Raw genomic sequence first — 15,231 nt, forward strand, 5'->3', positions numbered from 1 at the left:
TGTTTCATTCACTCATTGTTCAAATTTACAATCTGCGGATGCATAGTAACAAGCTCTTTCTCAAGTCTGATTTCAAAGAACTTGTATTTGGAATACACTCAGAAATGATCATATTCAGCCATGTATAGTTACGAAACCTACCTAGAATGACATATTCACCCAAGAAGACTGAAGAAATACTTCATCAGTCGTATGTAACTCATATAGAAGAATGACAAAAATTGAAGTGGGTCAATGGTCGCACCAAGTTGACTCGATAGAATTTGTCTCTCAAAAATTTTACAGTGGTACTCAATGTGTCAAAAATAAGCACCAAAAGGATCCAATATCTCTCTCCCACCACCAAAAGGATTCCTCTTCTCTATAAATGAAGGCAGCTCTTCCCATTCCCCTAGCTCACCAATCTTCTCTCAACCAAACACATGGGAGGAAACTGTTCATCCTGTTTCACCTTCAGCACAAAGCGCCCGAAGGTCGAAGAAGCTGAAGACTCTGACTATCACCGCGAGCCGAGACATACTGTCTCAAGAAAAGTCAGTCCCAGTGATGGAGAACAGAAGAGTTGGATAGGTGACCCGGACGTGGACGTCAAGGCCTCTGCCTTCATTGCCAATTTCCACAAGATTCGCTCCTTCGAGCACGAGATCAACCATACACTGGGAGCTCAAGGTCATGAAGCCACTTCTGTCAGTGTCCAAAATTGATACTGATTAAGTACTCATCACTGCTTGATCCTCTTTTGTTTGCTATATATATGTGGTTTTATGAGCTTAATGCAGAGTTATATATGAGATGTAGTTGCTATCTTGTATGATTGATGTTTTAGAGTATGATCGTGATTTAAGTTTCAGTTTATTGTATTATCAGAATCCTTCAAGTAGCTAGTGAAACTAAACTGTGCCAATTTGAGCATCTCAAGAATTTGTTTTGCAGTATCCACTCGGGAATTAAGGCAGAACTTTAAGAACAACAGAATATCATAGAATAGGAGTCAGTGTTGAGATAAATAGATCGAGCAGGAGAAGCAAAATATTTTCGCAGTGTGAACAAATGACTACAATGTAAATTTATCTCTATTCTTTCCCTACATTTTCCTCTTTCAAGGCAGAACAATATCCATGCAACAAGCAATAAATTTTTGTTTTTTGTTGTTGTGTGATTAATAACTATGAGTCCATATTTCTATCTGAGCAATTTATGCTAAACTAGTTCAAAATAATCTTCTTAAAGTCATCAAAACACTTAGCAAAGTCTGATACAATCACAAGTTTCAAGATTTCAACCTTCTCTGTTTAAAACAGCCACTAAATTGTTATCTTAATATACATCAAAAACTCTGCTGAACCTTTGGTAAGATCAGTAGAGAGCAGTGCACTCTCCAGTAATCTCAATCATAATCTTTTTTTTTTTTTACTATTTAGATTTTTTTTCTTCTTTTCTCTAGGTTTCATCTTTTACTGAACCAAAACTTCATTTTTTTTTGGTCTCTCTCTCTCTCTTAAGAAAACGATAAATACTAAATCAAAAGGTAAATGATAACTGCTAATTGGCCATCCAAAATGTTCTATAGAGAGAATATAAAGTGTACATCTTTTGTATATATTTTAAGGTCTCCATCATTGCTACTTTAGACCAAGCTAAAGGCTAATTAGCCTTTAAAAGGCCTAATTATTCTTAATGTAAACCTAATTTTGCCTGCTATTAGATCTACAATATGCATTCTCACGATAGCTCATCAAGCCCATGGTAACACATCAGGAGAATCATTGATTGCCCAACGTTTGACCTCTGTTCTTTGCAATAATTAAAAAACATTTTTTTTCAAGTGAAATTTTTTATGAAACAGTTTGGGTGCAATTGAGATCACATCTAAGCTGCCAAACAGCATTAGTTGGTAATAGCATTGTCAAAATTTTGAGTTCAAACTCGTTCTCAATTAGTGATTATTATTATTATTATTTATTAAATTTGTAATACATGTACTTCTCGCCAATATGAATCTAGATGGATCTATTATATATAGTATTATCTTTTATTATAAAAGATTATTTTTATGATCGTCAATAATTTTATTACTGTGCCAAATCTCCTGTTCTTTTGTCAATTTTTTAAATAATAATACATAATACATAAATAATAATAATAATAATAATAATTCTCTGGGTCGAGTACCATCCGTGTTCGACACGGACGCTTTGGTTAAACCCTGAACACGTGTATAAAACCCTCGCGTTTCCCAGTTCGCAAACCTTGGCCGCCGCACTCCGCCGCCTCGGCCGTAAGTTCCTCACAAACCTTGGTCGATCCGGTATCTTACGGGAATCGTCGAGATCGACAAGGAGATATACAGGGATGGGGAGCGACAGTGAAAATGAGAAGTCGCTGAAGGAGAGGAAGAAGTTGATGGCCGTCGCCCCGATCGCCAAACCCTTAGCCGGAAAGAAGTTATGCAAGCGGAGCCTCAAGCTTGTCCGACGAGGTAGTCTCCTCTATTATTACAAGCGATGCTGTTTGTTTCTCCGATTGATTGCGAATCTCAGCCTGTATCATTTAGGTTATTATGATAGTTGGACACTCGGAGGCCCTTTTCGTTTGCTGGTTTTGGACTAAATAGAAAAGGAAATCGTTTTGCCCACCAAAAATCCTCTCTTTGCTGTGATATATTCATACAAGTTATGACTTTTTTGTTGCATTGTATTTGTGATACCAGCTGCTGAGGCTAAGTGCTTGAAACGTGGAGTGAAGGAAGTAGTGAAGAGCGTGCGCCGTGGTCAAAAGGGGTCAGTTTCCTTCTTGTTCTATTGTTGATTATAATTACATTATAGGTGAAAAGAAGCAACTAAATGTGAAGTGCCTGCATAAAAAAATTAAAAAAATAATAGAAAAGGCCATGTTTGGGCTGTGTGCCAACCCTTGCGAGCCTTACTCATCCTGGCCTAATTTTATGCCTGGTTGGAGAGTTGTGCCTGACTCTAGCCTGTGCCTACTGCCCCAAGCATGTCACAACCAGTTCAGGTTTGGGTTGTCCCAAGCTTGGCAAAAGTCATACTGTCCCTCCCCATTTGACACTTCTGTTTAGAATATAGTTGCTTGGAAATTTTGGTGGTGGGTTTTGAATTACTGATTGTTATTTAGTAAAAAAGTTAAATATTAGTTTTAAATTAGTATGGTTTTATAGTCTGAAATTATTATGATGCATTTACAATCTTGTATTCCTTTTTCTATATATAATATAATTAGTTTTTACATGGGATGTCTTTATGTTAGATTTAGTTTGATGTGATATACTCTCTCAAACTAATGGTCTTTCAGTATATATTTTTGACATATGCATGCTGCATGTAACATCTGGATTATCTTTAATAAATATTATCTATAATATTTGAAACAACTCATTAGTTTCAATTATTTGAGATTGATTGCATGGATTTTATATTGTCATTGAATCCAATGTAAAATTGCCCCCACAAGTGAAAATCTTTTAGATCACTATGATTGATGTCAAGTGTTCTTCAGCTTCCTATCCCTCACACCCAAAATTGATTCAACTTATCTAACCTTCTGGTACCATCTAGAAGCATGCCAAGTCTGCCTCATACCCAACTGATGAACCTTTATTTTAGTCTGCCCTCATTTGTGGAAGCAATTTTAATTGCACTTTGTTGGTTGCAGATTGTGTATTATTGCTGGGAATATATCTCCTATTGATGTGATTACCCATGTTCCCATCTTACTGGAGGAAGCTGATATTCCATATATATACGTTCCTTCAAAAGAGGTTTGTTTGACGCATCTTAGTTCCTTTGCCTTTTATTTTTTACTTTGTAAATCCATTTAGTCAAAGAACATGTAACAGCATTAACTTTTTAAAGGATTCATGAGCCTTTTCTGCAATTTAACCAGTTTGGGCCTGAGTTTTTGTTTTTATTTGGATGTCATTTTCTGTCTTTCCTCTTTACCCTGAAAGAATTGTTAGATGAAAGCAGAAAACTTAAAGGTTGCATTTATAAAAAAATAACAGTTTGGAAATTGCTACGTGTGTAGATAACTAAGCATTTCTCCTTACTCTCATGTTTCATATTCTGAATCATTCTCCTTGCCATTTTTTTTAGTCAAACAGCAAGACTACATTTGCATCTCTTTGCATACCATGCTCTTGCCCATGTCTAGGCTATTGGAGGCTGGTCACAATCAAACCATTTTACTCATGAAGCTACTACTGCTTAATGAGATGGAGATGTTGCATCCTCTTTTCAGAACTCTGTTTCTTCTATCCATTCGTTTGTTTTACCCCCACTTATTTCTTTTGGTTTCATCATAGGATCTCGCAGTTGCTGGAGTCACCAAGAGGCCAACTTGCTGTGTATTGGTTACAACTAAACCAACTAAAGGGGAGTTGACCCAAGACGTGCAAGAGAAGCTGCAGTCAGATTACAACCAGGTCGTAGCAGATGTTAAGGAGCTCACAGCTTCCCTCTTCTGAATGTGTCAAAACTTTCCAAGTCACTCATGTTTGCAGTTTTTACTTATGAGCAAATTCTCCCCGCTTTAGTTACAAGCCTAAATCCTTAGTTATTTATTGATGCTTGATATAAGACAGTAATATAGAACGGTTGGCTGGGCTTTGGCTAGTATCTGTGTTGATTAAGCTTCGTCAGCTGGTCTTGATATTAAGTTAGCCTTGATTTTGGATACCAATCATTGATTTTTCCAACTGTCTCACTATCCAGACGCAAGAGTTTGCATGATATCCACCACTGGATGTGGTTTAGTAGGAATTTTATGTAATCTTGGTATTAAACATCGAGTAGAAGCCCTTGTTGAGTATTTATAAGGTTAATTATTGATCCTGATGTGACTGTTGATTACCAAATTTTCTAACCTATGGAGTTTGCATTGGCAGTCTTTCATCAAACTGCTAGGCTCTGCAATATTGTTGTTGGAGGTATCTATTTGAACAGACTGTTCAAGAAACTCATTGGCTGAAAAGTTAATAACTAAAAAAGCTCCTTTTATTCGAGAAAATACGAGTGCGAGAAACGAAAATGTTTTTGGGTTTCATTCTGATATATACCTAGAAAATGGTATAAAACTCAAGGGAAAACAGCGGTTGTAAAGGAATTTATTTTCTTTCAATTTTGGGCAAATAGCTTAAAGAGGTTTTATTTCATTAATGCCTAGTTAAAGTCACTTGAAATTTCAAAAACATTCTTCGCGTATCAGAAAGTTTGTGGGAATGGATCGTTAATGGCCGCTCAGCATTCACTGATTATCACATATAGTAACACGCCAACATCTTGCGAGTCCTTTGATGTCTGGACTAAAGCTTATTCTTGGCACGGATGAAACTAGCCTCAAAATGGAGTTGGAAATTCATGAGCCTTATTCTTGTGCATAAATATCGTACAAATCTAGCAACCAGAGTGCTTGTTTGTTGTCTTCTTGCACGGTATTGCAACCAATTTCTTGGTGATATTGACGTAGTAATCTTTCTTAGGAATCTGACGCGTCTGCTCCCAGGCAATTCCACCAGCATAGAAGGGAGGCAGAAGCTTCTGAGAAGTCAAAAAGATACTGAAATTTGCAAAGTGTGTACTGTTTTTCATCTGGAGGGCCTGTGATGGACTTCGATAATCAGGGCTTTTGTTGTGAAACCAACTTTCCCGTTTGCACAGAGAGCCACTCTACTTGTAGCTGTAGGATGAACGGGTTGCATTAGTATTTCGCCTTTAGCCACCTTTTCCCAATGGACTGATAGCCTATAACAATCACAAATCCAACAATAAGACCTAGTTTCTGCTTGGAGAATCAAAGTTGACCAAAACATTCTAATTGCATGGTTCAGCCACAACCCACTGCAAGTAGTTCGAGTTGATCCTTTCTCCCCCCTTCCTCATCGTAAACAAATGTTTCTAAGTCAGGCAGATACCCTGCCCACATCATTTCAGCAATTAGCTCATCCAACCTTTCATATATCTCATTGCATTTTGGGTGAGCCTTGTCTCCCACAAGAAAAGTGTGCGTCTCATTCTTTACCTCTATCCAGCTACAACCAGGTTCTTTCTTAAGTTTGCTCTCCTTCATTATCCGTCTCATTCTCGACACCTCTTCCCATCTTCCAGCATTGGCATATATGTTTGACAAAAGAATGCAAGAGGAGGAATCCTCAGGGTCCAACATCATTAATTTTTTTGCTGCAATCTCCGCTACCTCCACATTTTTATGAATCTTGCACAGGCTCAGAAGAGTTCTCCACATAACATCATCAGCTTCGAATGGCATTTTAACAATAAGTTCCAAAGCTTCGCTAACTCCCTTTCCGCGGCCAACGATGTCCATCATGCAAGAGTAGTGCTCTAATCTTGGCTCCAACTGGTAGTGGTCAGTCATCAAACTGAAGTAGGACAAGCCCTCATCGAACAAACCAATATGCCCACAAGCCCGAAGAACCGCAAGAAATGTCGTATGGTTAGGCCTGACATTTTCTAGTTGCATCCTGTCAAATATTTTAAGAGCCTCGAGTCCGTGGCCATGATGAGCATACCCACAAATCATGGCATTCCATGATACCAAGTCTCGATCAATCATTTTTTCAAACATCAAGTACGAATCATTCATGTTTCCACATTTGGCATACATGTCCACAAGGGTGCTCGATATGAAGACGTCCTTGTGTAATTCTAGCTTGATAATCTTAGCATGGATTTGCATCCCAAGTCCAATCGTAGCTATATTAGCACATGTATCAAGAACTGTGGCATAAGTAAAATGATCAGGTTCCATGTTGTTATTTAACATCTTGGAGAAGAAGTTCTGCGCCTCTTCACTTTGTTTCTGGAGAGTAAACCCAGATATTATTGCATTTGCAGATACCAAGTTTTGCTTTTCTATTCTGTCGTGAAGTTTCTGTGCTTCTCCCATCATTCCACATTTACAGTACATGTCAACAAGGGCACTTCCAACAAATGAAACGAGACCAAGTCCAGATTTAATTACCTTGCTATGAACCTTAACACCACAAACGGAAGATTGAAGTCCCGCACAAGCTTTGAGGACACTGCCATAAGTGAACTCGTCAGGTTGCATGCCATAGCGCAACATCTGATAAAAATGCAGCAAAGCTTCTTCATATCGTCCATTCTGCTCTAAAGCTGCAATGACTGCGTTCCAAGAGACTGCATCTCTTTGCTCCATCTCCTCAAAAACATTGTAAGCCTCTTCCAAAGCTTCACATTTTCCATACATGTCCAGAACCGCATTCCCAACACATACGTTGTAAATAGTTCCGGTCTTTACGGCCAAGCAATGAGCTTGAAGACCCATCGAGTACCTCCTGACCTCTGCACAGGCACTACAAACACCAGATAAGCTGATCTCATTAAAGCCAACACCAGAGTGATTCATGCGTTTAAAAAGCCCTATCGCGTCGTTCCCCTGACCATTACGAACTAATCCGACAATAATTGCATTCCAGGATTGCAGGTTTCGCATTGGCAGCAACTGGAATAATCTTCTAGCATCGTCCAGAATATCACACTTTGCATACATATCCATAATGGCAGTCCCAACCACAACATCAGTACTGTAATTGTTCTTCAAAGCATGGCCATGCAACTGTCTGCCTATTCTTGCAGAGCTTAATCCAGCGCAAGATCTGAAAACACTAGCATAAGCCGACTGGCATTGCCCAACACCGCATCTTTGCATCTCTAAAAACAGTTCCAATGCTCCAGCATATCGTTCATTCTGCGTGCAGCCTGCAATCAGAGCACTCCAACAAACCCAATTCCTCTCTGGCATTTCATCAAACAAGTAAATTGACTCGTCCAGTCTCTTGCATTTTGCATACATGTCAACAAGAGCACTCCCTGTCACCACGTCGCAATGCAACCCCATCTTGACAACCACACCGTGTATTTGGGTGCCCATCTCGAGTTCCTCCAATGCAGCACAGGACTTGAGAATCACCGCAATTGTGGTTCGATCAGGGTTGATTCCACTCTGTAGCATATGGAGGAAGAGACTGATGGACTCATTTAGTTCTCCATTCTGCAAGAAGCCTGATATCATCGAATTCCATGATATAACATCTCGTTCTGGCATTCTGTCAAACAGGGATTTGGCGATGTCTAGCGTACCATTTCGAGCGTGCCCTGAGATCATGGCATTCCAAGAGACGATGTCCATGTGGGGCATACGGACGAACACCTTGTGGGCGTACTCCAAGTCGGAGCAGATAATGTACATGTGGATCAAGCAGTTTGCGACGAAGGTGGTTGGGATGAAGCCGGAGGCGATCATCTGGGCGTGGGCTTGGCGGCCGCCGGCGGCGTCTCGGTGCTTGGAGCAGTGCTGGAAAATGTGGGAGAAGGTCATCTTGTCGGGGGAAGACGTGGAAAAGGGAGAGAAGATGGGGAAACGAATGAGGAGGGAGGAGCGCGTAGAGAGGAGGGAAAGAAGTTGGTGGCGGCGGCGAAGACGGCGGCAGATGAAGGCCATTAGAATTGTCTCGTTGCATACCTTCTTGCTCGCTCTCTTGTTGCAGCCGTTGTGTTCGATTGCAAAGTGTTCGACGGATTGCCGAACAGACGTATTAGTACTCGGTGGTCGAACAAATTTCCATAATTTCATGTCGTCTATTTTTATACAAGCAAATACATATACTAGATTTTTTTAAATATATATATAAATATAATTTTAAAATTTTTGGCAATGTTTTTCAGGCCAAACTAGGTTATAATCTTCAAATTAAGCTGTTTATTGAGCTCATTATTGTTTAACATGTTTACATATTCTTATATGGAATAAATAGAAACCAACTTTAATCAAGTGGATTATTGAAATTTGAAAATTATCAAAAGACAATAGATAACAGTATCAACAAGGCAAAAGACAGGAACTGTACTATTAGATAATTTATATATATTTAAGAGTTCAATTTGTTCTTAGAATATTAATTTCATCATTCAAAATGACACACAATTCCACCAAAGAGTTCAATTTTTTTTTTAAAGAAAAGACAGATATTATGGCACATTTTGGTGGTCCTCGGTCAGGCGTATAGCTGGCGCGAATGATGAGGAGTTTCCTTTTCCAAATAACTCATACAGATCATCAGTGCGTGAAGTCAAAAAGAGTAAACACTCTCAGGTCCAGCTTGCAATCTGCAAGACTCCAAATACGTCTGTCTGTCTACGTTTAAATTAATCACCACAAACATTTAAATTAAATGTATGAGTCTCAATAACAGCACACGATCTACAGTCCAAATCCACCTAAACAACCCCCAAATCAAGAGAGATAGGTCTCAATTAATAAAGCATATGTGTATAATTGTAGAGTATGCGTATCTCTCCCCCTCCTTTACTTATTCCCCACTCCCAAAACCATCAAATTACAGAAGAATAAAAACGGAAATTTTATGACACAGCCAAAGAGTAAAAGCATAACGCATAGACCTTAATTAATTACACGGCGAGCACCAGCACCGCCATGGCGGCCGCGGAGGCCGTGAACCACCGCCCGGCTGCGCCGGCCCTGAAGGCGGCATTGTCCGCAGCATCCTCGTCCGACGTGGCATCGCTCGGGCCGTCCGCTGCCACCACGGCGCCGTGCTTGTGCTTCTTGGAGGCGGCGGGCGCCGCGGCGGGTGTGACCGCATCCTCGGGCTTGAAGAGCTCCTGCGGCTGAAGGACCTTGTCGATGGCGTATATGGCGTCTGGGTCCTGATCAATGATCGTGGAGGTGATGGTGGCACTCACGATGTGGGTCTTGACGGTGATGGCGTCGCCGTCTTTGGCCACTGTGTATTTGTACTTTTTGTTGTGGGTGTCGGTGGCGAGGGTGGTGAAGGCACCTCTTTTGGACTTGAGGAGCTGCGGCGAGTAGTAGACGGGCATGCCGTGGTAGAGGAGGAGGGAGGCTTTGCCCGGGGCGGTGAGGTTCTTGTACTTGTCGGCGAAGGCTCTGATCGCGGAGTCGATCGGGCATAAGACGGTGAGGCCGTCGTTGAGGTTGGACTCGAAGTTCTCGAGGACGTCCGACGTGGCGAGGAGCAGATCGGCGAAGGCGCGACAGCCCTTTCGGGACATGAGCTCGGTCAGATTGACTGGGGAGGGCGGCGCGACGGGGGCCTCCGCCTCAGGGGAGGACATGATGGAGCTCACCTGGAGGACCGCCAGATCGTAGGGCATCTCTTTGATGGACTTGACGAAGGCAACTGGCGGCGCACCACCGGCGTCCTCGGAGGAGAAGGTGACCCTGCCCTTGCGGTGGTCAGTGATGTTGATGTAGCCGGTGGTGCCTATGGCACGGCCGGAGGACTGGAAGACGGAGGAGGCGAGGGTGGAGCTATGGGTAAGCTGATGGAGCTTCTTGGACCCGTAGTAATCGGTGAGAATGTGGAGGGCGAGAACGTTGCGCATGGTGAGGATGGAGAAATGCTTCGCGAGGAGGGCAGCCATGCCGGAGTTATCCACAGCAAGGAGGGTAATGGTTTGCCGGCGGTTGATTTCGTTTGCCAGCCTGGTAACGGTGAGGTAGTGGTTAAAGGTGGAGAACTCTGGGTGGGCAGCTAGCATCCTGGTGATGTTGTAGCCGCGCGCCAACGGAGCCTCGCCGACCACCAAAATCAACGCGACGGCAACGGCGAGGAGAGTGGGGAGAGCTCTCCGCATTGTGAATACCGCTTCTTCACCGTCGCTGGCGAGGAAGAGAAGGGGCAGTGAGTTTTGGGCACAGAGTGGGGAGGCGGCGACAAGGGCTAAGTAGTCGAGATAGCGCTGGCACGAAGCAACGAAGCCCTTGGGGTTTTCTATTATTTACGAGAACTGCCATTTTTTATTTTTTAAATAATAGTGACAAAAGGGCAATATCATATATCACATATAAAAAAATAATATAAAAATTAAATGTTAACTAATTAAGAATAACAATATATAAAACCTTACTATTTTATAATTAACATAATATACATGTACCTTTATATTATGAATGAGAAAAATATTGTTAGTTTCCATAACGTTTACAAATTTAATAATATTGTTCTAGAAATATCATTAAATAGCATATTTACTCCTTTTTTTTACATTTAACTTGAATGAGTTTTAGTTGAGTATCAAAATGTTTTTTACCAACAAAAGTTTTAGATTATCATAAATATACCAATACTATATTTGTTATTAATCCTTGGGCTTAAAAGATGCTCAATAATTGAGCCACATGTGTATTCGAGCATCCAAATGGGTAAGAAAAAATCATTGATGAGGTTAAGGTGTCAAGGGATATTGGCTTTGACGTCCCACCTAATGGAACTATAAGCATTAGAAATTTTATTTATTTATTCATTTTTAATACAAACCATAGCCGCAAACTTATGGTAGGTTTTCGAGAGTGTCGGCAAGCAGGCAGCGTGATTAATTAGTAAAAAAAAAATGCTTAAAACGTTAATCAGTAGGACTTCAAGGTATTTGAGTGGCAGAAGCGTAATTCGAAGATGGAACACGGTGAGAATGGAACAGAGATGGGCTCTCCAGCTGCCATGTGGTCATTGTATTTACATATACGCATGGATCACAAACCGGGCCGGATCGGATTAGCCGCGGTCTAACTCGTTGGTTGGCTTGTTGCTGTGCTGGGAGGTGATAAATCAGTTGAGTGACAATAATGGAGTGGTTGTTGAGTCATCCCTCTTGTTTGATGCCAAAAATAAGTTGGCAAATATGTCACGCTGATTTCTTGATTGCTTGGCCTGTTTCTATTTCCCAACCAAACTTTCATTCAGTCTTAATTAACAATTTACGACTTAATGTCATACGTATTATGGTCTGTAGATCTTTCAGCTTGCATATCGATGCCATGAACCATCACATCGAAATCGCAGTCACATTAACCTTGTGCATGTTTTATTCTCTCGCCTTTGCGTCAAGCGTTGTTGCCTTGTCTTCCTCAAGCCAACTAGCCTCAATTTCATTAAATTGAACACGTATATACTATTTAACCCTTATAAACTTAAAAATACATTAAGAATTAAACATATACAATTAAATCTTAGAAAAATAATTACTAAGGATATTTTTGTGTAAAACAAGTAGCCTGGTAGCTTAATATTCATGATATAGTCGGTGATTAAAACTGATACTTGATCACTGGTATAGTTTAATTGAATCCATGAGTTATCAATAATTGTTTCCACCAACCAGCACTAAATTATTTGTCATCTCCATCGAACATTATTATATTTGTTTATTTTTAAATTGGCCGAGTCAGTGGGTATGATCTGGCATGGTTTCAAACACTCGAACAGTAATTAATTGGCCAAAATAAGTTGAGAATAATGGGACGAGCATAACTCGCTGCGTAGTATGACTACAATATCGTTAATTAAAAGGTTAAATCCGTATAACAAAGAGATTTACATTATTCTCTCGCCTGTGATATTGGGATATCATTAAAGTTTTTTTTTTAAAAGAAATAAAGGTTGCCCAATTCTTAAGTATCCGCTCAAGTGCCATTCGCACTGAGTTGGGAGGCTCGCGTCGCGTTATGGAGAGAAGGAATAGACCATGGCACATGGAAAAGGAGCAAGCAGGAAGTTCAAGAACAGATGGGGGGAGTAGTAGAAAGTTGCTTTCTGAATAATTGCGAGATAGAATGACGTCAAAGCAGACTTACTGGCTAACGAAGCAACAAGGATGCCTTGGAGAAAGAATTGATCAGAATTCTGGGTCACTGAGTACTAATCAGAGAATCATCGCATGAAGATCGATTTGATCTATCTACGAGCCACCAAACTACGTACTTGCAAATCCCCTGCCTTGTGGCTCAACTTTGCGAATCCCCTGCCTTGATGACGACATGTTGAAGAGTGTGAGCACCTGCCTAAATAAACCTTTTCCGGCATTGATCACGAGCCTTTTGCTTTCAACGACACAAAACTTAGTAATGTTTGGCTGTTTCAAAATCAGCACAACCATCGCAAATGTCCAGCTTGTTCATTCGTGGTGGGCCGGTGGCCCATGATTCGCTCTCTTAATGCTCTTTTTTAAAATTATATTGTCTCTATTTATATAAATCACTATAAATTATTCGCATTTATGTATTATATAATGGAAAAAATTGCAATAATATCCTAACAATATTTTTAGATTTTTTAATGTAAGTTTTACTCTGGTTCGGATTGACAAAATTAACGGGTCCGGTCGAGCCATGGCATCGAACGCGATAATGTGATTATGAGCAAATTAAGACAAGCCCTAGATCGGACGGCTTGTATAAAGCCTTTGGGCTTGGGTTCTACTTAGTCGGCTCGACGTTCACTCCTCGCCTGCGGCGCGGCGCGATTCCTTCTTCCTCAGTGCTCTCAAGATGGTGAATTTTTTTCCCTCCTTGTTCCTATCGATTTCTGTATCTAATTTCGTCTCCCGTACGAATCCAAGACGTCTTTGTGTTCTCGAGCTGAGTTTGTATATTTTCTATGGATTTTCGTGTAGCCGTTCAAGCGATATGTGGAGATCGGCAGGGTTGCCCTCGTGAACTATGGGAAGGAGTATGGAAGGCTCGTCGTCATCGTCGACGTTATCGACCAGAACAGGGTACGTGGCATTTCCTGATTTCCAAAGTCTCAATTTTCGGCATGATTAAATTGCGCAGATCAACTTATGAGTATATACTCATTTCAAAAATCCATCTTTGGATTAGTTTTTGTTACTCAAGCGTTGACAAGGTAGTATATTAACTTTCTGATAGTATTCTAAATTATTCCTTATCTGAGACATTAATCATAATAAACAACTATATCATGACATTTCTCCATCATTTTACGAACTCAGTGGTGGAGTATTAAAATTAATGCCTGATTTGAAGGTGCCCGCCACTACGTTTGTAACATCGTTGGAAGCTTTTGCCAGGGCCCTAGTTAAACAATCCTCATTTAAATGGAAGCTTGCTTCCATATGTTTATTTATATATTGCATACGTATATGTTCAAAGAAAGAAAAAGGCTAAATGCTTGATTTGTGATATAAGGGTGACAAAAACATTTATTGTGCCAAATTTATCCTGAAGTTCTCGCCAAAATATCACTCGTCTCCAAATTTTCCAATTGAATTCTGTTTTAGCTATATGTGCGCCACTTGTGGTTTACTAGTATTCCATGTAACGTCAACCTTTTTTCTTCTAAAAAAAAAATTCAAATTCTTTTGTTTTCCTTAGAATTGTGAAAATTCTTTTGTTTTTCTTAACCATTTGATCTTTGCTGGGTTGTAGAAAATATATTTTCGGGCACAACTAGTTAGTTTTTTTTCCTTTTTAAAATTTGCAAATACCATGTGGAATCTCGATGAGCCAGTGGCACCATTGTCTATATGCTCATCTTAATAATAGTATGATGTGAGATTATCTATAATTGGATATTTGTTTTTTTCTTTTACTTGGGGTGTATGCTGACCAATAATATTTTGCTTCCACTGGTTTTGAGAATCTGGGGTATTGTATTAATGATCTGTGTCTCGCCTTGCTTCTGCCACAAGTTTAGGCTTTGGTTGATGCTCCTGATATGATTCGTGGCCAAATCAACTTCAAAAGGCTTTCTCTTACTGATATAAAGATTGACATACCACGAGTTCCTAAGAAGAAGACCCTTATTCAAGCTATGGAGGCTGCTGGTATCATATACTCGATGTCCCTGTTTAATGTAGTCTAACAATGTAGCATGCAATTATTGGGTTTAAATCATAAACATGCTGCTGCAGATGTTAAGAACAAGTGGGAAAACAGCTCATGGGGCAGGAAGCTTATTGTGCAGAAAAGGAGAGCTGCCCTAAATGACTTTGACAGGTTCAAGGTCATGGTGGCCAAGATTAAGGTAGATATTACGTGTATACAAATGTTATATACTCTTGATTTCATGCCTTTAAGTTTACCATAATCTTGATTTAGTTATTGTGCTGATGAGTCTTTAATATTTTCTCCAGAGAGGACGTGCCATAAGGCAAGAACTGGCCAGACTTAAGAAGGAAAATGCAGCTTGAGCTCGGATTAACCTGTGAAATTTGTTCTTGTTTCTGATTCTGTACGGGTGTTAGTTGTCTTGTTGAGAGTTGGTAGTCAAAGTTACTGATTTCATTTCCTTGTTCAGAACTTGGATTTCTTTAAATATTCTGAATTAAGAATTTTTATTTGAAAGTAGTTTGATATCATCCTTGTTTTACTAGCAGGGTAAAAATCATATAT

The 15,231-nt window shown here is 40.1% G+C and overlaps 4 protein-coding genes across 4 annotated transcripts; 2 read left to right on the top strand and 2 right to left on the bottom strand.

Moving 5' to 3' along the window:
• Positions 1-2,230: 2,230 nt before the first annotated feature.
• On the top strand, positions 2,231-4,719 carry LOC141842373 (H/ACA ribonucleoprotein complex subunit 2-like protein). Its single transcript, XM_074730587.1, has 4 exons — positions 2,231-2,479; positions 2,711-2,780; positions 3,673-3,778; positions 4,322-4,719. The coding sequence occupies exons 1-4, from the start codon at positions 2,353-2,355 to the stop codon at positions 4,481-4,483; spliced, it is 465 nt and encodes a 154-aa protein (XP_074586688.1). The 5' UTR covers positions 2,231-2,352; the 3' UTR covers positions 4,484-4,719.
• A 750-nt stretch (positions 4,720-5,469) lies between these two features.
• LOC141831428 (pentatricopeptide repeat-containing protein At3g02330, mitochondrial) lies at positions 5,470-8,376 on the bottom strand. The gene has a single exon (XM_074718786.1). The coding sequence runs from the start codon at positions 8,374-8,376 to the stop codon at positions 5,842-5,844; it is 2,535 nt and encodes an 844-aa protein (XP_074574887.1). The 3' UTR covers positions 5,470-5,841.
• Positions 8,377-9,197: 821 nt separating this feature from the next.
• On the bottom strand, positions 9,198-10,730 carry LOC141831456 (fasciclin-like arabinogalactan protein 2). The gene has a single exon (XM_074718816.1). It carries the CDS (start codon positions 10,674-10,676, stop codon positions 9,468-9,470), a length of 1,209 nt encoding a protein of 402 aa, XP_074574917.1. The 5' UTR covers positions 10,677-10,730; the 3' UTR covers positions 9,198-9,467.
• A 2,550-nt stretch (positions 10,731-13,280) lies between these two features.
• LOC141831487 (large ribosomal subunit protein eL14-like) lies at positions 13,281-15,197 on the top strand. Its single transcript, XM_074718854.1, has 5 exons — positions 13,281-13,368; positions 13,491-13,592; positions 14,534-14,663; positions 14,751-14,863; positions 14,973-15,197. Exons 1-5 carry the CDS (start codon positions 13,366-13,368, stop codon positions 15,027-15,029), a joined length of 405 nt encoding a protein of 134 aa, XP_074574955.1. The 5' UTR covers positions 13,281-13,365; the 3' UTR covers positions 15,030-15,197.
• The last annotated feature ends 34 nt before the right edge of the window (positions 15,198-15,231 follow it).

This window comes from Curcuma longa, chromosome 1, assembly GCF_044706935.1.
Source record: "Curcuma longa cultivar G26 ecotype Majalengka, Jawa Barat chromosome 1, ITB_CL_G26_1.1, whole genome shotgun sequence".
Taxonomy (NCBI): domain Eukaryota; kingdom Viridiplantae; phylum Streptophyta; class Magnoliopsida; order Zingiberales; family Zingiberaceae; genus Curcuma; species Curcuma longa.